The sequence below is a fragment of the Triticum urartu genome, chromosome 2A (genome assembly GCF_056163025.1).
Source record: "Triticum urartu cultivar PI428250 chromosome 2A, HENAU_Tu73, whole genome shotgun sequence".
In the NCBI taxonomy this organism is placed as follows: domain Eukaryota; kingdom Viridiplantae; phylum Streptophyta; class Magnoliopsida; order Poales; family Poaceae; genus Triticum; species Triticum urartu.
This window is the reverse complement of record NC_141874.1, coordinates 315651927-315676697: the sequence shown is the minus strand read 5'-3', so window position 1 is coordinate 315676697 and position 24771 is coordinate 315651927. Positions and strand designations below refer to the sequence as shown.

The following is a 24771-nucleotide window of genomic DNA, read 5'->3' as shown; positions in this document are numbered from 1 at the left end:
TTCAAAGTAGTGCTCGACAGCCACTCGGCCTATGGCGGAACTCTGTGCTACAACAGTGGTGGCATACATCTCCACCCAGTATGTTTTGACGCGGGAAAGGGCCATCCGCGAGCCTTCTATGCACGCCGACCTCTTTACATCATCGATGCATGGCACAGCGCCAAGGAATTGTTGCACTAAGCTAAAGTAGTTATTCGGCCTTGGCCCTCCTGGCCACAAATGATCCACAACGGACCTCATGGCTAGTCCGGATAATCTATGGAGCTTGGCCCAACCGGTCAATCGCTCATTCAGCAACAACGGACGGACTGGAGCGTGAAACTGCGACCAGAATAGCTTCTCCACTTTAGGACCTTTCTGATCCTTGAAGTACTCCGTAGCATCCGCAACACTTGCAGCCAAATCCATGTACTCATCCGCAGAACTCCATAGCCGGTCGAGAGGAGCATATTTCGGATCTCCGAACTTCGTCCGCAACAAGAAGGGCTTCCCAGAAATGATATCCGTAGCTTGATTCAACTCCTCCTTCGCCGCTCTAATTTTGGAGCGGGCTTCCTTGGCAGCCACCCGGGCCTTCTCCAGGTTCGTCGTCTTCACCCAGTTTTCTTCTTCAAGAAGCCGGTAACGGCCAGCAGCATCTTTTAACTCCATGGCCATCTTGGCAATTTTTTCTTTGCTCCCGCAATGTGCGGCCTGTTCGGCCCTTAACTCTTCGGCCGCCTTTAAAGCGGCCGCATTGCTACTCCTTGCTTGCTCCTTGGCTCGGGCAAGCTCCGCCCGAAGGGTCTCCACGGTGGTAGCTCCATCTGCAGTCACAACATATTAAAGATATTGACATCATGCTACTCTTATTATGTGATGATCACCAGAAAAATCACTCACCCTGTGCCTTCAGGCCGCTTGTTGACAAGCACGATGTCGGCATCTGCCGCATCTAGTTGCCGCTTTAGTTTGGCAAACCCATCAGTCCGGCTAGCCACTGGAGCTTCAACCACCTGTGCATACAGGTGGTCTGGTTATTACCTGGGAATATGATCCTCTGTTTGCCGCCGTTCTCGACGACAACCAGAGTCTCAGGGGCTACTATCTGCATGGGCATACCTAACGTATGCAGTACTATTAAAGGTATACATTATTTTACGTACCTCAAAGCCTTTCAGCAGACTCATAAAAGCTTCGTGCAAACCGCTTTCGGCAGATGAAATCCTTTCAATTATCGTACCCATTAGTGTACGATGCACTTCCGAGATGACATCTTTCCCCAGAAGATCCCTCAGCGCGTCCGACCGCACAAGGTACGAACCCTTGTTGTCGCTCTCCTCAGGAGCCGGATACTGGAGATGCCGGATAGCCAAAGGGTTATCCTCTGGCGATATTGGATCCGGAGATACCCTTCGCAACGACACTTCAAGGTCGCCCGCTTCTTGAGCTGGGGAGTCCGGGGGAGGCGTTTCGCTCTCCATCATCTCCGGAAGAAGATCCCCTGAAGATGAACTCTGTCGAGAAGGGTTGCGATCCGGGCTACAATTTACAAGCATCGGTTATTGTCTTCGGAAGTAAGGTATGATATCTTCACTAATAAGTACTTTTTGATTACTTACAGCTCGGTAGAGGGTTGATCCCCGCGCGGACATTGTGCGGCAAGAATACCCTCCAAGGCAGGACCCTCTAGTGGAGATTTCTTCTCCCGTTTGGAAACTTTAGTTTCCGGCTCTTCAGAGGTAGTCCTCTTCCTTCCCCGAGGAGAGAGAATGTCAGATTCTCCCCCTTGGTTATCCTCCCTCGCGGAGGCGCTCATTCCCTCGATTGGGATAGGTAGCGATGGAGGCCCGCCTTCGCCCTCTTTATTCCCCCCTTCATCTTCCTTTGAGGGCACTAGACAAGGTGTTGGCTCGAGCATCTTTTCCAACACCGGATTGTCCAAGCCTTCAGGAAGGGGGGGGCGAACACTGGATTATCTTCGTCTTTGTTATCCAGTCCTGGTCAAAGAGCGATTCTTCAGAATGACATCATGATAAGTAAAGGGACAGTGTGTTCGGCCATGGGATTACTTACTTGGGCAGTGGAGCGGTTGCAGCTCAGGCCCACGTCCTCGCTAGTATCCGGACACTCTATTTGGGGTCCGAAGAACGTTTTATATATCTCCTCATGCGTCATGCCGAGGAAATTCTGAATAGTGCGCGGTCCTTCCGGGTTGAATTCCCACATGCGGAGGGGCCGGCGTTTGCAAGGCTGGACTTGACGAACCAGCATAACTTGCATTACCATAACCAGACTGAAATCTCCCTTGAAGAGATCTCGGATACGGCTCTGCAGTATTGGCACGTCCTTGGCTGGACCCCAGCTCAGCCTTCTACTGATCCATGACATCAGTTGTGGTGGAGGGCCCAAGAGAAAGGTGGGGGCAGCTACCCACTTGGCACTTCAGGGAGCTGTGACGTAAAACCACTCCCATTGCCACGATCCGGACACCTATGGAAAGGAACCCTTTGGCCATGGAGCATCAGCAATTTTGCTTATTAGAGCACCTCCACACGCTGCGTACTGCCCCTCGACCATCTTCGGCTTCACATCAAAGGTCTTGAGCCACGGGCTGAAGTGAGGGGTAATGCGGAGGAAGGCCTCACAAACGACAATAAATGACGAGATGTGAAGAAGGGAATCCGGGGCCAGATCGTGTAAATCCAGCCCGTAATAGAACATGAGACCCCTAACAAAGGGATCCAGAGCGAGGCCTAGTCCTCGGAGGAAGTGGGAGATGAACACAACGCTCTCGTTGGGTTCGGGAGTAGGGACGACCTGCCATCGGGCGGGCAGCCTATGCGAAATTTCGGCGGTCAGATATCTGGCCTCCCTCAACTTCTTGATGTCCTCCTCCGTGACAGAGGAAGGCATCCATTGGCCTTGAAGGCTGGATCCGGACATGATTGAAGGTCTGAGGCACCTGACCTGGGCTTTGGTGCTAGACCTCGAGGCGGGGGAAGGATTCGATTGAGCGCGGGAGGGAAAAAAAGAAAAAGCCTTGTCCCTTTATAAAGGGGATGAATATCAGGCGTCCTCCTCATGGCCGTTCTAGACTTACCTAAAATCTAGTTGTCATAACAACAGGCACAGTTGGATTACCCACGTTTGTATTGATGAGAATCCCGTGATAAGGGGAACACGATCTTTGCTTTGAAAAGACGTGTCAAGAAACCGCCTCGCGTTATGTGCGGGGCTGGTTAAAGAAAAACGGTTCAAATAATTACCGGGCCATGTCCTGATGTCATGCTGCCAAAACGTGTCAGCAGATTAGATTTGTGGAAATATTATTCTATCTCTACGGTGGTATGTGGAACTTATTTTGCAGGGTCGGACACTATCCTTGTATTCAAACTCTTCTGTGGTGTTTTGGAGGAGGAACCCGCCTTGCAATGCCGAAGATAACACTGCGCGCCGGACTCATCGTCATTGAAGCCTGGTTCAGGGGCTACTGAGGGAGTCCTGGATTAGGGAGTCCCGTGTCTGGATGGGACTCTACTTGGCTTGGAAGGCAAGCTAGGCAATACGGATATGCATATCTCCTCCTTTGTAACCGACCTTGTGTAACCCTAGCCTCCTCCGGTATCTATATAAACCGGAGGGTTTTAGTCCGTAGGACAACATACAATCATACCATAGGCTAGCTTTTGTGCTTTAGCCTCTCCGATCTCGTGGTAGATCAACCCTTGTACTACTCATATTATCAAGAATAATCAAGCAGGACATAGGGTTTTACCTCCATCAAGAGGGCCCGAACCTGGGTAAAACATCATGTCCCCTGCCTCCTGTTACCATCCGCCTTAGACGCATAGTTCGGGACCCCCTACCCGAGATCCACCAGTTTTGACACCGACACCTTGTCTTACCAACAATAGGGTTTGTGACTCCTTGAACAAGTGCAAGATGTGGAAGTTGTTTGCACTTATTCTCGCCAAAATGATATGAGTGAAGTATGTTGGCGGAGTCACCCTCAAGAACTCTCTAGTTCTTCTTCTTCGGGATCCACATCAACTTGATGGGAATCCTTGGAGTTGTGGTTGTACTTGATGTAGTATTGGGAACCCACTTGACCAAGTCCTTTGGAGCTTCTTCAAATGCATCAATCTCCTCTTGAAGCTTGTCCTTGCCTTTTTGCTTGCGGTCTTGTGGTGGAAGATCGTCTTGAGCTTGTGTTCCCTTGAAACAAGTAGGATGATACTTCTCTTGTTGAGGAAAAAACTTCAGCTTGGGGTATTGATCTTCTTCACACTCAACTCCATTGGCATTGAACTTTCATTCAAAACCAACACCTTGATTCTTCTGGTGCCTTCCTTGCTTGCGTACAATTTTCTCAAATTGTTTACTTCCGGCAAGGCTCTTGTAAACATCTTTCTCTATAATTCCCTTCAATAAGCTATTTTCTTGCTGAGGTGTAACTTGGCTAAGAGTGTCATTAGTGGAATCAAGAGAACTACTAGAAGCAACAACATTGGATTTAGCATGATTATTGTTACTACTAGAAGAAGAATCTTTCTTACTCATGTTGCTAGATTTTACTTGTGCCATGTAAGTGGACAAGAGTAAATGCTTGGTGATGTAATAAGAACTTTTCTTATGAAGATCATCATTGATTGCCTTTAAGAATCATGAGCTAACTTAAGAGCTAACTTAATGAGCTAACTTAAGAGTGTTTAGTTCTTCCAAGGTAGTTTCAGGAGCTAACTTAAGAGTGTTTGGTTATTTAGTTAGCTTAATCTCCTTCTTATCATCGTCATTCGTTTTATCTAGATTAACATGATTAATAGCGAGCTCATCATAGTTTTCATCACTAGAGTTGTCAACAAGAAAATCATCATCACCTAGCAAATCATCTTCATCACTATTGAAATCAACATACTCGGGGTGTGATACCTTCGGGCCTTTAGCCATGAAGCATCTTCCAATTCCTTCATTTGGTGAGTCAAATATGTCATAGGAGTTGGTTGACACAAGTGCTAGACCGGCAACACCTTCATCTTGAGTATATTCTGAGTCGGAGTGATAACTTCTCTCGGAATGATGGTCGGAGTCGGAGCCGAATACCCATTCACCAACGTGAGCTTGATGTCTTTGTTTTGTGTAGCTCCTTGATGACTTGTCCTTCCTTTTCGAATCCTTGCTTCTGCGAGAGGTTCTTCGTTCATAACGATCATCTCTACTCCTTCTCTCTCTTGGAGGTGATTCTTCTCTTCTACTTCTCCTTTTAGGTGAGTCTTATCTTCTTTTGTAGGGAGCCGTACACTCATTGGAGTAGTGTCCGGGTCTTCCACAATTGTAGCAATTACGCTCATGACTAGAAGATCTTTTATCATTGTAGGGCCTTTACTTGGAACTCCTTTATTTGCTTCTACTCTTGTAGAACTTGTTGAAGTTCTTCACCATTAGGCTCAATTCCTCATTGAAGACTTGTTTCTCACTTGATGATGTAGGAGCATCACATGAGGCTTTGTAAGCACCACTTGAATTGTTGTGAAGCTCTTCTTTACCCTTGAGTGACATCTCACGGGCAACAATTCTTCCAATGACTTTCGTTGGCTTGAGATTTTTATAATTGGGCATCATTTGGATCAATGTGCACATGGTATCATATTTTCCATCCAAGGCTCTTAGGGTCTTCTTGATGATGAATCTGTCGGTCATCTCTTCACTTCCTAAGCCGGCAATCTTAGTTGCGATGAGAGCAAGCCTAGAGTACATTTCAGCGACACCTTCACCATCCTTCATTTTGAACTTGTCAAGCTGACTTTGAAGCACATCCAATTTGGTTGACAGAGTCGGTACCTTCGTGCATATCAATCAAAGTATCCAAAATTTCCTTTGCATTCTCAAGACGGCTACTTTTGTTGAATTCTCCGGGGCACAGTTCGTTGAAGAGGATATCGCAAGCTTGAGCATTGTATTGCAGCATCCTCAATTCTTCAGCGGTAGCTTCACGATTCGGTTCTCTCCCATCAAAGAATTCACCTTGCAAGCCAATACACACAATAGCCCAAATGGCGGGGGTTATGTCCAATAATATGCATTTTCATCTTGTGCTTCCAACTAGCAAAGTTAGTACCATCAAAGTAAGGACCTCTACGGTGGTAATTTCCCTCGCTAGACGCCATACTCTCCTAGGTTGTGAAACCAAGGCTATGATCACCCAAGCTATGGAAATCAAGGCAAATGGAGACCAAAGCTCTGATACCACTTGTAGGATCTAAAATATGTCTAGAGGGGGGTGATACCACTTGTAGGATCCAAAAAAATCTAGCCTTTTCCCAATTTTAAGTCTTGGCAGATTTTAGCAACTTATCACAAGTCAAGCAATCAACCTACACATGCAAATCTAAGAGTATAGCAGCGGAATGTAAATCATTGCATATGAAGGTAAAGGGGAGGAGTTTGGAGGAAGCAAATGCAATGTAGACAAGGAGATTTTTGGCGTGGTTCTGATAGGTGTGATACGTCTCCGTCGTATATACTTTTCCAAACACTTTTGCCCTTGTTTTGGACTCTAACTTGCATGATTTGAATGGAACTAACCCGGACTGACGCTGTTTTCAGCAGAATTACCATGGTGTTATTTATGTGCAGAAACTAAAGTTCTCGAAATGACCTGAAACTTCACGGAACATCTATTCGGAAATAATAAAAAATCCTTGCAAAAGATGAAGGCCAGGGGGCCCACCACCTGTCCACGAGGGTGGGGGGCGCGCCTGCCCCCCTAGGGTGCGCCCCCTACCTCGTGGGCCCCCTGGATCTCCTCTGATCTCAACTCCAACTCTACATATTTGGTTTTGGGGAGAAAAAAAATCAGAGAGAAGGATTCATCGCGTTTTACGATACGGAGCCGCCGCAAAGCCCTAAAACCTCTCGGGGGGCTGATCTGGAGTCCGTTCGGGGCTCCGGAGAGGGGAATCCGTCGCCATCGTCATCAATAACCATCCTCCATCACAAATTTCATGATACTCACCACTGTGCGTGAGTAATTCCATCGTAGGCTTGCTGGACGGTGATGGGTTGGATGGGATTTATCATGTAATCGAGTTAGTTTTGTTAGGGTTTGATCCCTAGTATCCACTATGTTCTGAGATTGATGTTGCTATGACTTTGCTATGCTTCATGCTTGTCAGTAGGGCCCGAGTGCTGATACATCCATTTTGCATCATGCTTTTATATCGATTTTTATTGCATTATGGGTTGTTATTTGACATTATGTCACAATACTTATGGCTATTCTCTATTATTTTACAAGGTTTACATAAGGAAGGAGAATGCCGACAGCTGGAATTCTAGGCTGGAAAAGGAGCAAATATTAGAGACCTATTCTGCACAACTCCAAAAGTTCTGAAACTCCATGGAATACCTTATAATAAATAATGAAAAATCCTCGCCAAAGATGAAGACCAGGGGGCCCACACCCTTTCCACGAGGGTGGGGGGCGCCCCCCCTAGGGCGCGCCCCCTACCTCGTGGGCCCCCTGGTGGCTCTCCGATGACCATCTTCTCCTATATGAAGTCTTTCATCGAGAAAAAAAATAAGAAGCAACCTTTCGGGACGAAACTCCGCTGCCATGAGGCGGAACCTTGGCGGATCCAATCTAGAGCTCCGGAAGAGCTGTTCTGCTGGGGAAACTTCCCTCCCGGAGGGGGAAATCATCACCATCGTCATCACCAACGCTCCTCTCATCGGGAGAGGGCAATCTCCATCAGCACCATCTCATCTCAAAACCCTAGTTCATCTCTTGTATCCAATTCTTGTCTCCAAGCCCGGGATTGGTGCTAGTAGGTTGCTAGTAGTGTTAATTACTCCTTGTAGTTGATGCTAGTTGGTTTAATTTGTGGAAGATCATATGTTCAGATCCTTTATGCATATTATTACCCCTCTGATTATGAACATGAATATGCTTTGTGAGTAGTTACGTTTGTTCCTGAGGACAAGGGAGAATACTTGCTATTAGTAGTCATGTGAATTTGGTATTCGTTCGATATTTTGATGAGATGTATGTTGTCTAGCCTCTAGTGATGTTATGTGAACGTCGACTACATAACACTTCACCATTATTTGGGCCTAGAGGAAGGCATTGGGAAGTAATAAGTAGATGATGGGTTGCTAGAGTGACAGAAACTTAAACCCTAGTTTATGCGTTGCTTCGTAAGGGGAGAATTTGGATCCATATGTTTCATGCTATGGCTAGGTTTACCTTAATACTTTTGTTGTAGTTGTGGATGCTTGCAATAGAGGTTAATCATGAGTGGGATGCTTGTTCAAGTAAGAACAACACCCAAGCACCGGTCCACCCACATGTCAAATTATCAAAGTACCGAACGCGAATCATATGAACGTGATGAAAACTAGCTTGACGATATTCCCATGTGTCCTCGGGAGCGCTTTTCCTTATATAAGAGTTTGTCCAGGCTTGTCCTTTGCTACAAAAGGATTGGGCCACCTTGCTGCACTTTATTTACGTTTGTTACTTGTTTCTCGTTACAAATTATCTTATCACAAAACTATCTGTTACCACTTATTTCAGTACTTGTAGAGAATACCTTGCTGAAAACCGCTTATCATTTCCTTCTGCTCCTCGTTGGGTTCGACACTCTTACTTAACGAAAGGACTACGATAGATCCCCTATACTTGTGGGTCATCAAGACTCTTTTCTGGCGACGTTGTCGGGGAGTGAAGCGCCTTTGGTAGCTGGAATTTGGAAGGAAAAATTTATATAGTGTGCTGAAATTTACTGTCACTTGTTACTATGGAAACTAATCCTTTGAGGGGCTTGTTCAGGGTATCTTCACCTCGACCAGTAGAGCAAAGAGTTGCTCCTCAACCTACTGAACCTATTGAAAATGAAATTCCTTATGAGTATCCTTCGGGTATGATAGAAAAACTGCTAGCTAATCCTTTTACAGGAGATGGAACAAAGCATCCTGATGAACACCTAATATATGTGGATGAAGTTTGTGGACTATTTAAGCTTGCAGGTATACCCGATGATGTTGCTAAGAAGAAGGTCTTCCCTTTATCTTTGAAGGGAGACGCATTAATATGGTATAGGCTATTTGATGATATGAGATCATGGAATTATAGAAGATTGAAATTGGAATTTCATCAAAAGTATTACCCTATGCATCTTGTTCATCGTGATCGCAATTATATATATAATTTTTGGCTCCGCGAAGGAGAAAGTATCGCTCAAGCTTGGGGGAGGCTTAAATCAATGTTATATTCATGCCCCAATCATGAGCTTCCAAGAGAAACAATTCTTCAAAAAATTTATGCTCGGCTTTCTAAAAATAATCGCACCATGCTCGATACTTCTTGTGCTGGCTCTTTTATGATGAAGACTATTGGATTTAGATGGGATTTATTGGATAGAATTAAACGCAACTCTGAAGATTGGGACCTTGACAATGGTAAGGAGTCAGGTATGACACCTAGTTTTGATTGTGTTAAATCTTTTATGGATACCGATATTTTCCGTAAGTTTAGCACTAAATATGGACTTGATTATGAGATAGTAGCTTCTTTCTGTGAATCTTTTGCTACTTATGTTGATCTCCCTAAGGAGAAGTGGTTTAAATATCATCCTCCCATAGAAGTAAAAGTAGCTACACCAATTAAAGTTGAAGAAAAGACTGTCACTTATAATGATCCTATTGTTCCTACTTGTTATGTTGAGAAACCACCTTTCCCTGTTAGGATAAAGGATCATGCGAAAGCTACAACTGTGGTTCGTAAAAGCAATATTAAAACATATACACCTCCTGAGCAAGTTAAAGTAGAACCTAATATTGCTATTGGTAAAGATCTCTTGTCTGATAATATTGATGGGCATGTTATTCAGTTCTGCGGTGAAACTGCTAGGATTGCTAATCCTTGTGCTAAAGATAAACATAGACCTGTGGTAGGCGTGCCTGTTATTTCTATTAAAATAGGACAACATTGTTATCATGGCTTATGTGATATGGGTGCTAGTGCTAGTGTTATACCTTATGACTTGTATAAAGAAATCAAGCATGAAATTGCACCTGCTGAGTTAGAAGATATTAATGTCACAATTAAACTTGCTAATAGAGATAATATTTCAGAAGTGGGAATTGTTAGAGATGTTGAAGTCTTGTGCGGGAAAACTAAATATCCTGCTGATTTTCTTGTTCTTAGTTCCCCACAAAATAGCATTTGTCCCATTATATTTGGTAGACCCTTCTTGAACACTGTTAATGCTAAGATAGACTGCGAAAAGAATGTTGTTACTATTGGCTTGGATGATATGACTCATGAATTTAATTTCTCTAAATTTAGTAAACAACACCGTGAAGAAGAATTGCCTAGTAAGGATGAAATTATTGGTCTTGCTTCTATTGTCGTGCCTCCTAGTGATCCTTTAGAACAATATTTGCTAGACCATCAGAATGATATGTTTATGAATGAAAGAAGGGAAATAGATGAAGTATTCTTTAAACAGGAACCTATTCTGAAACACAATTTGCCTGTTGAAATCCTAGGGGATCCCCCTCCACCTAAGGGTGATCCCGTGTTTGAGCTTAAACCGTTGCCTGATAATCTTAAATATGCTTATCTTGATGAAAAGAAGATATATCCTGTTATTATTAGTGCTAACCTTTCAGAGCATGAAGAAGAAAGATTATTGAAAACTATGAAGAAGCACCATGCTACTATTGTATATACTCTTGATGATCTTAAGGGCATTAGTCCCACTCTATGTCAACATAAAATAAATTTGGAAGCAGATGCCAAACCAGTTCGTGATCCTCAACGACGTCTGAATCCTAAAATGAAAGAAGTGGTAAGAAAAGAAATACTAAAGCTTCTGGAGGCAGGTATAATTTATCCCGTTGCTGATAGTCAGTGGGTAAGTCCTGTTCATTGTGTACCTAAGAAGGGAGGTATTACTGTTGTTCCTAATGATAAAGATGAATTGATTCCACAAAGCATTATTACAGGTTATAGGATTGTAATTGATTTCTGCAAATTAAATAAGGCTACTAAGAAATATCATTACCCCTTACCTTTTATCGATCAAATGCTAGAAAGATTATGCAAACATACACATTACTGCTTTCTAGATGGTTATTCTGGTTTCTCTCAAATACCTATGTCGGCTAAAGATCAATCAAAGACTACTTTTACATGCCCTTTTGGTACTTTTTCTTATAGACGTATGCCTTTCGGTTTATGTAATGCACCTGCTACCTTTCAAAGATGCATGATGGCTATATTCTCTGACTTTTGTGAAAAGATTTGTGAGGTTTTCATGGACGACTTTTCCGTCTATGGATCTTCTTTTGATGATTGCTTGAGCAATCTTGATCGAGTTTTGCAGAGATGTGAAGAAACTAATCTTGTCTTGAATTGAGAAAAGTGTCGCTTTATGGTTAATGAAGGTATTGTCTTGGGGCATAAAGTTTCTGAAAGAGGTATTGAAGTTGATAAAGCCAAGGTTGATGCTATTGAAAAGATGCCATGTCCCAAGGACATCAAAGGTATAAGAAGTTTCCTTGGTCATGCCGGATTTTATAGGAGGTTCATTAAGGACTTCTCAAAAATTTCTCAGCCTCTGACTAATTTATTACAAAAATATATACCATTTGTCTTTGATGATGATTGTGTAGAAGTATTTGAAATACTTAAGAAAGCATTAGTCTCTGCACCTATTGTTCAGCCACCTGATTGGAATTTACCCTTTGAAATTATGTGTGATGCTAGCGATTATGCTGTAGGTGATGTTCTAGGGCAAAGAGTTGATAAGAAATTAAATGTTATCCATTATGCTAGTAAGACTCTAGACAATGCTCAAAGAAATTATGCTACTACTGAAAAAGAACTTTTAGCAGTTGTATTTGCTTGTGATAAGTTCAGACCTTATATTGTTGATTCTAAAGTAACTATCCACACGGATCATGCTGCCATTAAATATCTTATGGAGAAGAAAGATGCTAAACCTAGACTTATTAGATGGGTTCTCTTGCTACAAGAATTTGATTTGCATATTGTTGATAGAAAAGGAGGTGAGAACCCCGTTGCAGACAACTTATCTAGGTTAGAGAATGTTCTTGATGACCCACTACCTATTGATGATAGCTTTCCTGATGAACAATCAAATGTCATAAGTACTTCTCTTAGTACCCCTTGGTATGCTGATTATGCTAATTACATAGTTGCTAAATTTATACCACCTAGCTTCACATACCAACAAAAGAAAAAGTTCTTCTATGATTTGAGACATTACTTTTGGGATGACCCACATCTTTACAAACAAGGAGTAGATGGTGTTATTAGACGTTGTGTACCTGAGCATGAACAGGAACAGAACCTACGCAAGTGCCACTCCGAAACTTATGGAGGACACCACGCGGGAGATAGAACTGCACATAAGGTATTGCAATACGGTTTTTATTGGCCTATTCTCTTCAAGGATGCCCGTAAGTTTGTCCTATCTTGTGATGAATGTCAAAGAATTGGTAATATTAGTAGACGTCAAGAACTGCCTATGAATTATTCACTTGTTATTGAACCGTTTGATGTTTGGGGATTTGAGTATATGGGACCTTTTCCTGCCTCTAATGGATATACACATATTTTAGTTGCTATTGATTACATTACTAAGTGGGTAGAAGCTATTCCAACTAGTAGTGCTGATCATAACACTTCTATTAAAATGCTTTAAGAAGTTATTTTTCTGAGGTTTGGACTCCCTAGATATTTAATGACTGATGGTGGTTCACATTTTATTCATGGTGCTTTCCGTAAAATGCTGCTAAATATGACGTCAATCATAGAATTGCATCTTCGTATCACCCACAGTCTAGTGGTCAAGTAGAATTGAGTAATAGAGAACTCAAATTAATTTTGCAAAAGACTGTCAATAGGTCTAGAAAGAATTGATCCAAGAAACTTGATGATGCATTATGGGCCTATAGAACTGCATATAAAAATCCTATGGGTATGTCTCCATATAAAATGGTATATGGAAAAGCATGTCACTTACCTCTCGAACTAGAACATAAGGCATATTGGGCTATTAAAGAGCTCAACTATGATTTCAAACTTGCCGATGAAAAGAGGTTATTTGATATTAGCTCACTTGATGAATGGAGAACCCAAGCTTATGAAAATGCCAAGTTGTTTAAAGAAAAGGTTAAAAGATGGCATGACAAAAGGATACAAAAGCGTGAGTTTAATGTAGGTGATTATGTATTGCTATACAACTCTCGTTTAAGATTTTTTGTAGGAAAACTTCCCTCTAAATGGGAAGGGCCCTATGTTATCGAGGAGGTCTATCATTCTGGTGCCATAAAAATGAACAACTTCAAAGGCACAAATCCGCAGGTGGTAAACGGTCAGAGAATTAAACATTATATCTCAGGTAATCCCATCAATATTGAAACCAATATTATTTAAACCGTAACCCCGGAGGAATACATAAGGGGCACTTTCCAGAACGTTTCAGACTCCGAAAAGGAATAGGTATGTGGTACGCTAAGTAAATCGACTCCAAAACAATTTTTAAGGCAATATTTCTCCGTTTTGGAATATTTAGAAAAATAGAAAATTAAGTAGCAGTCCGGGAAGGACACGAGGGCCCCACGAGGGTGGAGGGCGTGCCCCCTACCTCGTGGGCTCCTCGTGTGCCTTCCGGACTCCGTTTTCTTGCACGATACGTATTTTGGTCAGTAAAAATTCACTATATATTCTCCCGAAGGTTTTGACTCCCGTATCACGCAAATATTCTCTGATTTTGTTTCGAGTTGTTTTTCTGACAGATCTAGATTATCATGACGTCCCCAAGTGCTTCCAAGCACAAGTTCTTCGAGAAGGTCATCAACCCTTACCTCGCGGAGTTGCTGCGACACCCTCAAGCCATTGAGATGCGTGATGGGTTGCTGCACATCCGCGATGCTGAGGGACCAAAGGGAACCGGAAGCGTGGAGACGAGGCTCGAAGCAATGGAGCAACAAGTTTTCAAGTGCCAGGGGATGGTGGAGTGTGGAATCAATGCTAGCCACACGATGCTCGCGGAGTTCACTAACAACTACAAGCCGGATGTCAAGAACACCGATGAGGCCACCTTCAAGCTACATGAGAAGATCGAGCACCTCCAAGCCCAAATCTATGACCTGCAAAACCAAAACTGTGAGTATGAATATAGATTCAAAAGAATGAGTTTGGCTGCAGATTCGAGGATTCCGGAGACTCGACCATCCTTCTATGATGGTGAACCTATGCCTTGGAAGATGGATGACAAGCCCGCATCATCAACAACACATCCACCTTCTTCACCAACCAAGGAGATATAATCACATGGGTATGGGCACTCCCCTTGGCAACCGCCAAGCTTGGGGGAGGTGCCTCGGTATCGTATCACAATCACAACTCCTATCTTTACATTTTTCCTTAGTTCAATCCCATTAGTAGTATTTTGATCTAGTAGAATAAAGTTTATGGCATGATCTAGTTTTGAGTTTTGCCTTATGATCTCTCTATGTAATCGAGTCCGTGAGCTATATAATAAAGATTATTGTTGAGTCAAGGGCTTGATTTTCTTGCTATGATCTTGGGTGAATAAAAGAAAAGAGAAAAAGAATAAAAATAAACAAAAGTTCATATTGATCTTATTGATAGTAATGACTTCACATAGAAAGAGTGTGATGATTAAAAGTTGTCGGGAGTTGGTTTCATTGCAATTAAGAGGAAGTAATAAGGAAAGATAGGTTTCACATATAAATATACTATTATTGACATCTTTTATGATTGGGAGCACTCATCAAAATATGGCATGCTAAAGAGTTGATGTTGGACAAGGAAGACAACGTAATGGGTTATGTTTTCTTATATCTGAGATAAAGTATGTTGTCATGGATCATCCAACATGTTGAGCTTGCCTTTCCCCCTCATGCTAGCCAAATTCTCAGCACCAAGTAGAGATACTACTTGTGCTTCCAAATACCCTTAAACCAGTTTTGCCATGAGAGTCCACCATATCTACCTATGGATTGAATAAGATCCTTCAAGTAAGTTGTCATCGGTGCAAAGCAATAAAAATTGCTATAAATATGTATGATTAGTGTGGGAGAAATAAGCCTTATACGATCTTGTGATGTGGAAGTAATAAAAGCGACGGACTGCATAGTAAAGGTTCATATCACAAGGGGCAATATAAAGTGACATTCTTTCGCATTAGGATTTTGTGCTTCCAACCATGAAAGCGCATGGAAACCTCTGCTTCCCTCTGCGAAGGGCCTATCTTTTATTATTATCTTCTACCTTATGCAATTGTCATGGTGATCTTCACCTCTCCCTTTTTCATTTTATCCTTTGGCAAGCCAGTGTGTTGGAAAGATCCTGATAGATATATCTAATTGGATGTAGGGGGGCATGAGTTATTATTATTGACATTACCCTCGAGGTAAAAGGTTGTGGGGCGAAACTATAAGCCCCTATCTTTCTCTGTGTCCGATTAAAACTCCGTAATCACAAGTATTGCGCGAGTGTTAGCAATTATGAAGGATTGATCATAGTTGAGTATGTGGACTTGCTTTTTAGCTCTGACATAGACTCTTTCTGATGTTATGATAAATTGCAATTGCTTCAATGACTAAGGTTATAGTTTGTTGGTTCTCAATAAGGTTTCTGATTCATACTTTTGCATTGTGAATAGATCATCACTTGAACATAAGTAATCATATGACAATATCTATGTATGTTGCTGTTATGAGAATAATCATGATGCCCTAATGTCCGTATTTTATTTTTATCAAAGCCTCTACCTCTAAACATGGGGACATATTTATTGTTATCGGCTTTCGCTTGAGGACAAGCGAGGTCTAAGCTTGGGGGAGTTGATATGTCCATTTTGCATCATGCTTTTATATCGATATTTATTGCATTATGGGCTGTTATTTCACATTATGTCACAATACTTATGGCTATTCTCTGTTATTTACAAGGTTTACATAAGGAGGGAGAATGCCGGCAGCTGGAATTCTGGGCTAGAAAAGGAGCAAATATTAGAGACCTATTCTGCACAACTCCAAAAGTCCTGAAACTCCACGGAATACCTTATAATAAATAATGAAAAATCCTCGCCAAAGATGAAGACCAGGGGGCCCACACCCTTTCCACGAGGGTGGGGGGCGCCCCCCTAGGGCGCGCCCCCTACCTCGTGGGCCCCCTGGTGGCTCTCCGATGACCATCTTCTCCTATATGAAGTCTTTCGTCGAGAAACAAATAAGAAGCAACCTTTCGGGACAAAACTCCGCCACCACGAGGCGGAACCTTGGCGGATCCAATCTAGAGCTCCGGCAGAGCTATTCTACCGGGGAAACTTCCCTACCTGAGGGGGAAATCATCGCCATCGTCATCACCAAGGCTCCTCTCATCGGGAGAGGGCAATCTCCATCAACATCTTCATCAGCACCATCTCATCTCAAAACCCTAGTTCATCTCTTGTATCCAATTCATGTCTCCAAGCCCAGGATTGGTGCTAGTAGGTTGCTAGTAGTGTTAATTACTCCTTGTAGTTGATGCTAGTTGGTTTAATTGGTGGAAGATCATATGTTCAGATCCTTTATGCATATTATTACCCCTCTGATTATGAACAAGAATATGCTTTGTGAGTAGTTACATTTGTTCCTGAGGACAAGGGAGAAGTCTTGCTATTAGTAGTCATGTGAATTTGGTATTCGTTCGATATTTTGATGAGATGTATGTTTTCTAGCCTCTAGTGGTGTTATGTGAACATCGACTACATAACACTTCACCATTATTTGGGCCTAGAGGAAGGCATTGGGAAGTAATAAGTAGATGATGGGTTGCTAGAGTGACAGAATCTTAAACCCTAGTTTATGCGTTGCTTCGTAAGGGGCTGATTTGGATCCATATGTTTCATGCTATGGTTAGGTTTACCTTAATACTTTTGTTGTAGTTGAGGATGCTTGCAATAGAGGTTAATCATAAGTGGATGCTTGTTCAAGTAAGAACAACACCCAAGCACTGGTCCACCCACATGTCAAATTATCAAAGTACCGAACGCGAATCATATGAACATGATGAAAACTAGCTTGACGATATTCCCATGTGTCCTCGGGAGCGCTTTTCCATATATAAGAGTTTGTCCAGGCTTGTCCTTTGCTACAAAAAGGATTGGGCCACCTTGCTGCACTTTATTTACTTTTGTTACTTGTTTCTCGTTACAAATTATCTTATCACAAAACTATCTGTTACCACTTATTTCAGTACTTGCAGAGAATACCTTGCTGAAAACCGCTTATCATTTCCTTCTGCTCCTCATTGGGTTCGACACTCTTACTTATCGAAAGGACTACGATATATCCACTATACTTGTGGGTCATCAAGTGCCATGATTTCAGATCTAAACCTATTATGTTTTCATCAATATATGAGAGTTCTTGATCCTATCTTGCAAGTCTATAGTCACCTATTATGTGTTATGATCCGTTAACCCCGAAGTGACAATAATCGGGATACTTACTGGTGATGACCGTAGTTTGAGGAGTTCATGTATTCACTATGTGTTAATGCTTTGTTTCGGTACTCTATTAAAAGGAGGCCTTAATATCCCTTAGTTTCCATTAGGACCCCGCTGCCACGGGAGGGTAGGACAAAAGATGTCATGCAAGTAATTTTTTATAAGCACGTATGACTATATTCGGAATACATGCCTACATTACATTGATGAATTGGAGCTAGTTCTGTGTCACCCTAGGTTATGACTGTTACATGATGAAACACGTCCGACATAATTCTCCATCACCGATCCATTGCCTACGAGCTTTCCATATATTGTTCTTCGCCTATTTACTTTTCCGTTGCTACTGCTATCATCACTACAAAATACCAAGAACATGACTTTTTCTATCATTACCTTTTGCTACCGTTACCACTACTATGATATTACTTTGCTACTAAATATTTTGCTATAGATATTAAGTTTCTAGGTGTGGTTGAATTGACAACTCAGCTGCTAATAGTTGAGAATATTCTTTGGCTCCCCTTGTGTCGAATCAATAAATTTGGGTTGAATACTCTACCCTCGAAAACTGTTGCGATCCCCTATACTTGTGTAACATCCCAAAATTCTAAATTTTGGAATGTTATAATAAATAGATAGGTTGATTGTTTGTTCGATTGTTGTGTGATTGATTGAGTGAAATTCGAAATTTTTTGAAAGTTAAATGAGAGGGAATAAAAGGACTTTCCCAAACTTTCATATTTGCTTTCTGATCTCCATGAATTCAAATTATTATCAAATACAAAACCCTTGAGCGAAGATGATATGACTTCTTCCATTTAAATTAAATGAAAGGGTATTTGAAAAAAATTTCATTTCATTTGGAAATATTTCAATTCATAAACTTCATGCAGCTCAATGATTTTTATGAGAGAAGATAAAATGACTTCTTCAAATTATATGAAATATGAGTTGGGAGTTTCAAAGAATTAAATTCAAAGTTCTTTTGAATTTATTTTCAATTTGGATTTATTTGAGTTTTATTCAAATTATTTTCCTCCAAAAATAAAATATATGGAAATTAGGGTAACATGATTCTCTACAACAAAAAATTGGAGAGAAATAAATTTGAAATCATTTTAATATTTTTAAAATGATTTTTATTGGATTTTATTAGACCAGTAGCACTCTTTGAATTATCTAAATTTGTGTGAATTTTATTTAATGCTAGGAAAATGTTCATCTTGTAGAAAGTCTTTTTCTGAAATTTTGGTATATTATATGCCTATATAAAAAATTTATTTTATTTTGTTATTCGGTTTTCCTTCTGTTTCTATTTTTTTAAAAACTGTACATGCGGCCCATATTTATTTATCGCCTACATGCGCAGTATAGTAGCTTCTGGCGCCCCATTGTTTTTTTCTCTTAAATAGGCTAGGCCCAGCCAGCCCTTTTTTTTCTTTTCTTAGGCCGAATTTTGTAAAAAAAAAACTGCACGGCAGCATGCGCGCGGCCGGCCGAAGGCCTTTGGGCCCATCCGCCTCTTTTCTTCTCTGTTTCGTATATTTTCGTCTACGTTTAGTCCCACATTGCCTAGCCTTTGACCCCTAAGCCTCTTTTCCACCAATAAATATAGACCCATAGAGCCTCCAAAAATCATCCGATTCGGGTTAAATCAATATTTTGGTTTCACTAGATCCATTTAAGAAAAATATTTTTCTCCTCTCCGGCGCGACTTCTGGAAGTTGTCTCCTCCCTCCAAAGTCGTCTTTTCTCTGCCTTATAAAGGTATCTTTCTTTCTTTTTTTCTTCATATACTCACGTAGTTTGTTATTTTTAGACTAATACGATAGAATAATTATATTATCAATTATTCTACGTATTTATATGTTAGACCTTAACCGTTGCTATTTTTTCTTTCGTAAAACAGCTTGGCCCTAATTTTTCAAATAGCCATAACTTTTCACTCGTTTATCCAAATTAGATGAAACCAACGCCTATAGCTTCGTCTTGTTTTCACCTATCCAGTGAACCTGTCACATCTACTTTTTGAAATTTTGAAATTTTGAATTTTGTTCAGATTCATATTCAAACTTCTTTTGATCATATCTTTTTATCCGTAACTCCGTTTCAGTTGATTCTTTTTGCATATCGAAGCTCTTGACCTAAACATTTTGATAAGGCCAAATTCACATAATTTTAGTACTGTTAGAAATTGTTTTATGTTGCAAGAGTTATTTTCTTGGTTTTGATGTTTTCCGAATCGTCTTCTTCGTTCTTTCTGGTCTTTTGAGTGATTGCTTATGTGTGGTTACTATTGCTTGATTATGATAGATTGACCGGAGTGTGACGAGTAGAGCTATCAAGATTTTTGAGTGTGAATCATCTTCATCAACATTGTAGGCAAGTTCACACTTTGATCATACCTCTTTCATACCCAGTTTTTATTGCATTAGATCAAACCTCCAACATTGCATGATTAGGGTCTAATTAAATTGTGGGATGGGAAGTAGTTGAGGTAGTACCTATTACCTGTTTATTATCAAACCCTTGGGAGTTACTATTACGTTATGCTTATAGTGCCATGCTATGCTCGTAGACGTGGATTGGGTTTTGAGAGTATTCATGACAGATGTGAGATTGTCAATTAATGGTTTACTTAAGGTGGCAACTTAAACACACATCTGGGTGGATTGAGGTACCTGGGTATTTCAGGATTGCTTGTCTAGGCACCTGGGTAGACCAAGATTGCCTATTTTTTTGGACCGCCACCTAGGCTCAAAGGGATCATGAGATTATTCATACTAGAAACTTCCGTGTGCAGCCACAAGCTACTATGGGCTCTAGCATAGTTGACTAAGTCGTGCGAACTCTTACAGTGGTAGACTAGCAGATGTAGGGGAAAGTAGGTGTAACGGTCTACCCATCGTAAGGTGCTAGCGCTTCTGAAAGACTATGTCTCGGTCATCCGTTTCTCAAACACCATGTAGTGCGAGAAATCCAACGGAGGAGATCGAGTCTTGTGGGGAAAAGTGCGCAAACCTCTGCAGAGTGTATAAACTAATCATGATTAGTCGTGTCCCCGGTTATGGACATCTTGAGTATCTAGTACCTGGATTATCATGTGAATCTCATCATGTTACTTTAAATTAATTTTTTTGGGTTTTAATGATGTTACTTAATTGGGATTTAGAATGTTGTCAACCATTCTCAATGTTCAACAACCACCATGATAGTTAAATAAAATTTATTCCTTTGTAGTAGGGAAAAATTGGCTTTTCGCAAAAACCTTATAACCCTAGAGCCTTTCCACCAGCCAAATATGCATGTAGTGATAGCCTTTATTCATCATTATCCTCTAGTGCGAATTTGCTAGTACATTCAATGTACTGACCCTTTGTGGCTGCAACGTCTCATGTTGCAGGATTTCTTACGACGAGTAAGTGATATGTTAGGGTTACGATTTCTACACTCAACTTTGCCATTGGTGTTGATGGGAATCCACAACCTTGTTACTTCCGCTATTTGGATTGAGGTAATAGTATTTACGTTACTTATACATGTGATTTACCTCTGTTATAAATCCTCGAGTACTTTGTGTGTCAGCATACCGATCCAGGGATGACACTTAAGCACAGAGACTTGATCCATTCGGTTCGGGTCGCTACAAGATGGTATCAGAGCACATGTTGACTGTAGGACGTGACCCTAGAAACTGGAAAGCCCATAGAAAAGATTTTTCTCTACAACTTTCCCTTTCAAAAAGACCTTTTACCTCTCTTCTCTTCTGAGCTTATTCAAATATTCCCTTTTAGTGAGACCATACCCCCTTTTTTCCTTTTGACCACACGAAGATTCGACTGATGAGACCACTCCAAGAAGTACAAGATATCAGACAACTAAGACCACTTCGGAATGAAGAGTATTTTCCGTGCATCTGAATAATGGAAACTACAACGGTTGAAGACCGAAGACAAGTAGAATTTGAAGGCTCTGAAGAATTCCCAGATTTGTATGACCTAGGAAGGCTACCCTTATGGAACTTGGCAGACTATGGAAGTTGTCAATACCCGAGATCAAGGTGTATCGGAGAAAGACTGAAACAAGGAGCATGAGAACTCGAAGTTTTGTCAATAGGACCCTAAGGCAGGAGATATCAACTACGGAGAGATAGCTCATGGAAATGACAAGAGCAGAAACATGACTATCGATGGTATTATCGCCCGCTGATGCTATTGTCACCGTGCTGAGTTCAGGATGCATTTCTTCAGAATGGATTTGATGGAAGAAGGCTGACGGAGCACCTATTAGTAAGATGAAGTTTTAACCTTAGCCGGTGTATCACCAGGATTTGGAGTACTACATCAAGAAGTTTAAGGTGGAGCTCCATGAAGCCGTATTAGACAAGGAAGTATTTCGTGAAGAACTCAGGAACCAAAAGCTGAAAGTAGCCAAGATGGAGGAGCTACAACCTCGAGATACCGGAGATTTGTCAGGAACTGAAGGACAGTAGGACTATGGTTCATGCGAAGGATGTTGAAACCAGAGGTTTGGAACGCAACTCCAGAATATTAAAGGACGTCATGAGAGACTTCGCGTCAACAGAGTTGATCTGGCAAAAGAACTTGAGAAAGACAAGCATGATCGGAAGAAGCCATTGGAGGCATGAACAAGGCTTGAAGAGTTTGGAGACGTTGAAGATTTATTGACCTTTAGAAGACCAAACCCAAGTTATATCCCTATGTTAGATGCGACGATTGTGAGCTGTCATTTGTTTGATGTTTTTTTTGACAGCCACAATAAAAAATCCGTCTTTTCAAAACTGTTGTTTGCATTGTGTGAATCCCTCTCTATCTCTCTTATCTCACCCCAAACCCATGGACCCTATAGAGGATGAATGAAGATGAGCTTATATTTTCTGGACCGATGAGTCAATTGGAGACGGACCAATGGATTCAGAACATGGAGGATCACATGAAGAATAAACTTATAGTCGGAAAGGATATGACCCAGCATGATCTTCAGTGCTTTGAAAGAGGTGCTGCTACTTGGTGGAGGATGTACCAAACCATCAATGGATGGCAAGGAGTAACCACTTGGAAAGAATTTAAGTTGACTATGCCAAAGCCTTGGCTTGTGTCCCAGAAGTTGAAGCCTTATGGAAAGGATATGAAGAAACCTTGTGCATGCAAGATTTGTGGAGGAATATGACACACTCATAAAGAACACAAGGATGAATGCCCTAGTTGTGAAGGAAGTCGCCCAGTTGAAGAATGCCCAACTAGGCAGATTACTTGTTTCTTGTGTGAAGGGACTACCCACTACCCTGCTCAGTGTCACATTTACCCCATGGTACAACGAACCATCCAGCAGAAGAAAGAAGTAATGAAAGGAGCCCTTATGGAAATTTTAGAAGAACCCGTGATGAAGGAAGATATGGAGGACACACCTAAAGAAGACCCGAGTAAACCCTGCACTAAGTCTTGCTATTCATGTGGATAAGAAGGACACATCTCCCAAAATTGTTTGAACGGGGATCTAGTAGAATTCCCGATAGAGGAAGTAGAGTACGACCCACAGGAAATAGAAGCCCTGATTGGAATGGAAAAGTCCAGGAAGAGAAACCGATTGGAGCCCAGGAGGGACCTGAGTCATATCACCTGTTATGCCATGTCTTTATTTATGGTTTAGGTAAATTGAACTGGGTATAATTTGAACCTCAACCTTCATTGCAAGCTTATGACCAGATATCCTACTGATGTATATGGACTATCATGGTATTATTGTTAATTTGACCATGTGCTCTACTTTGCTTTTTGACAGGCTGCCGGTAAGTCTGCTCCCACAACTGGAGGATTGAAGAAGCCTCACCGTTACCGCCCTGGAACTGTTGCTCTTCGGTGTGTAAAATCTTCCAACCTATTCTAGCATGTGTTATAGTTTTGTTTTGAAGTATTCTCAAATGAGTAAATTTTGTGCTTGACTTTGCAGTGAGATCCGCAAGTACCAGAAGAGCACGGAGCTGCTCATCAGGAAGCTTCCATTCCAGAGGCTTGTTAGGGAGATTGCCCAGGACTTCAAGGTGATCAATAAACTTGTGCACTACATTGTGATGCTCCTGTTGTGTCAACTCTTATAGTATGATGAATCAAGTAAACTAAAAGCACCATCCTATTCTGTCTGTGCAGACTGACCTCCGCTTCCAGAGCCATGCGGTGCTGGCCCTTCAGGAGGCTGCAGAGGCCTACCTGGTGGGTCTCTTCGAGGATCCGTGGCGAGAGGGCTTAAGGTGCTTGCTTTGCCTATGGGAATGTCTCTGGCGGGCATCTGTGTCTGCTTTTGCTGCTGTTTTTAGTGATTGTTTGGAACTGCTAGCTCTAATTTAACATACTTCTCGTTCCCCTGTTTCTGCTGTCAGTATTCCCATGGCAATTTAGGTAACTATAGTAATACTGTTCAAGAAACATCATTGCATTACAAGTTGGGTTTGAATCTACTTGTGAGCAACTGGGTGCGCCCATTCTAGAAATATGATATGTAGATTTGCTTCACAGAACTGATGATGATGCACGTATTTGGAACAGTCCAGTCCATTCTCACAACCAATTAAGTCCAGAGCTCACACCTCTCTGTTGATGATGCACGTACATTCCAGTTAAAGAATAACACATGATTAATTAATTATTGGGCTCTTCTAGCCGTGCTTCTTACTCTAGGTTCCAAGTAGAGATTCCTATGTACATATACTTGCTTTGCTGCCGATTCCTGACTCTGTCTGTCTGTTTTGGAACTGTAAAACGCAGTGATGCCAAACATCGCCTCTGCTTCAACTGATTAATTTTCCGCGTGCCAAACAGAGCCTGTGATGTTATCAAAATATTTGCTACTCTTAATGGGTTTATCCCACTTGATGATCTTAACCACCAAGATCTCTGAGGCTCTTATTTCTAGTCTAATGTTATCAGTACAATACATCCGCTGTTTGCATGATAGATACATATATGTGACATCAATTTGTCGTTGGATATTGCTGGAAACTAGCTATGTCACAACAATTTCTTGGTTGTCTAGTTTGTTATGTCACATCAATTATATGCTTTTTCTAAGATTGTGTTTTAGCTACTGCCACTTTGAGCTGTTGTAGATTTTAGTTATCAATTACAACAAAGCATTCTTACATTCGAGACTTGATCTTACTACTAAATAGCACCCCCTGTTGTTGTTGTTATTCACCCTATCCTTGCTGTTCTGTTTT

General features: G+C 41.4%; 1 protein-coding gene and 1 non-coding gene across 2 annotated transcripts in view; both read left to right on the top strand.

The window, feature by feature from the left end:
- LOC125541432 (histone H3.3-like) overlaps positions 1-24350 on the top strand; it is a 30241-nt gene extending 5891 nt beyond the window's left edge. Inside the window, exons 2-6 of the mRNA XM_087541340.1 lie at positions 23208-23221; positions 23340-23416; positions 23508-23598; positions 23705-23805; positions 24320-24350. Coding sequence (XP_087397466.1) covers positions 23208-23221; positions 23340-23416; positions 23508-23598; positions 23705-23805; positions 24320-24350 — 314 coding nt within the window. The remainder of the gene's footprint in view (positions 1-23207; positions 23222-23339; positions 23417-23507; positions 23599-23704; positions 23806-24319) is intronic.
- Positions 24351-24373: 23 nt separating this feature from the next.
- On the top strand, positions 24374-24456 carry LOC125541837 (small nucleolar RNA SNORD24). The gene has a single exon (XR_007297682.1). It is a non-coding gene; the product is annotated as a small nucleolar RNA SNORD24 (small nucleolar RNA).
- The last annotated feature ends 315 nt before the right edge of the window (positions 24457-24771 follow it).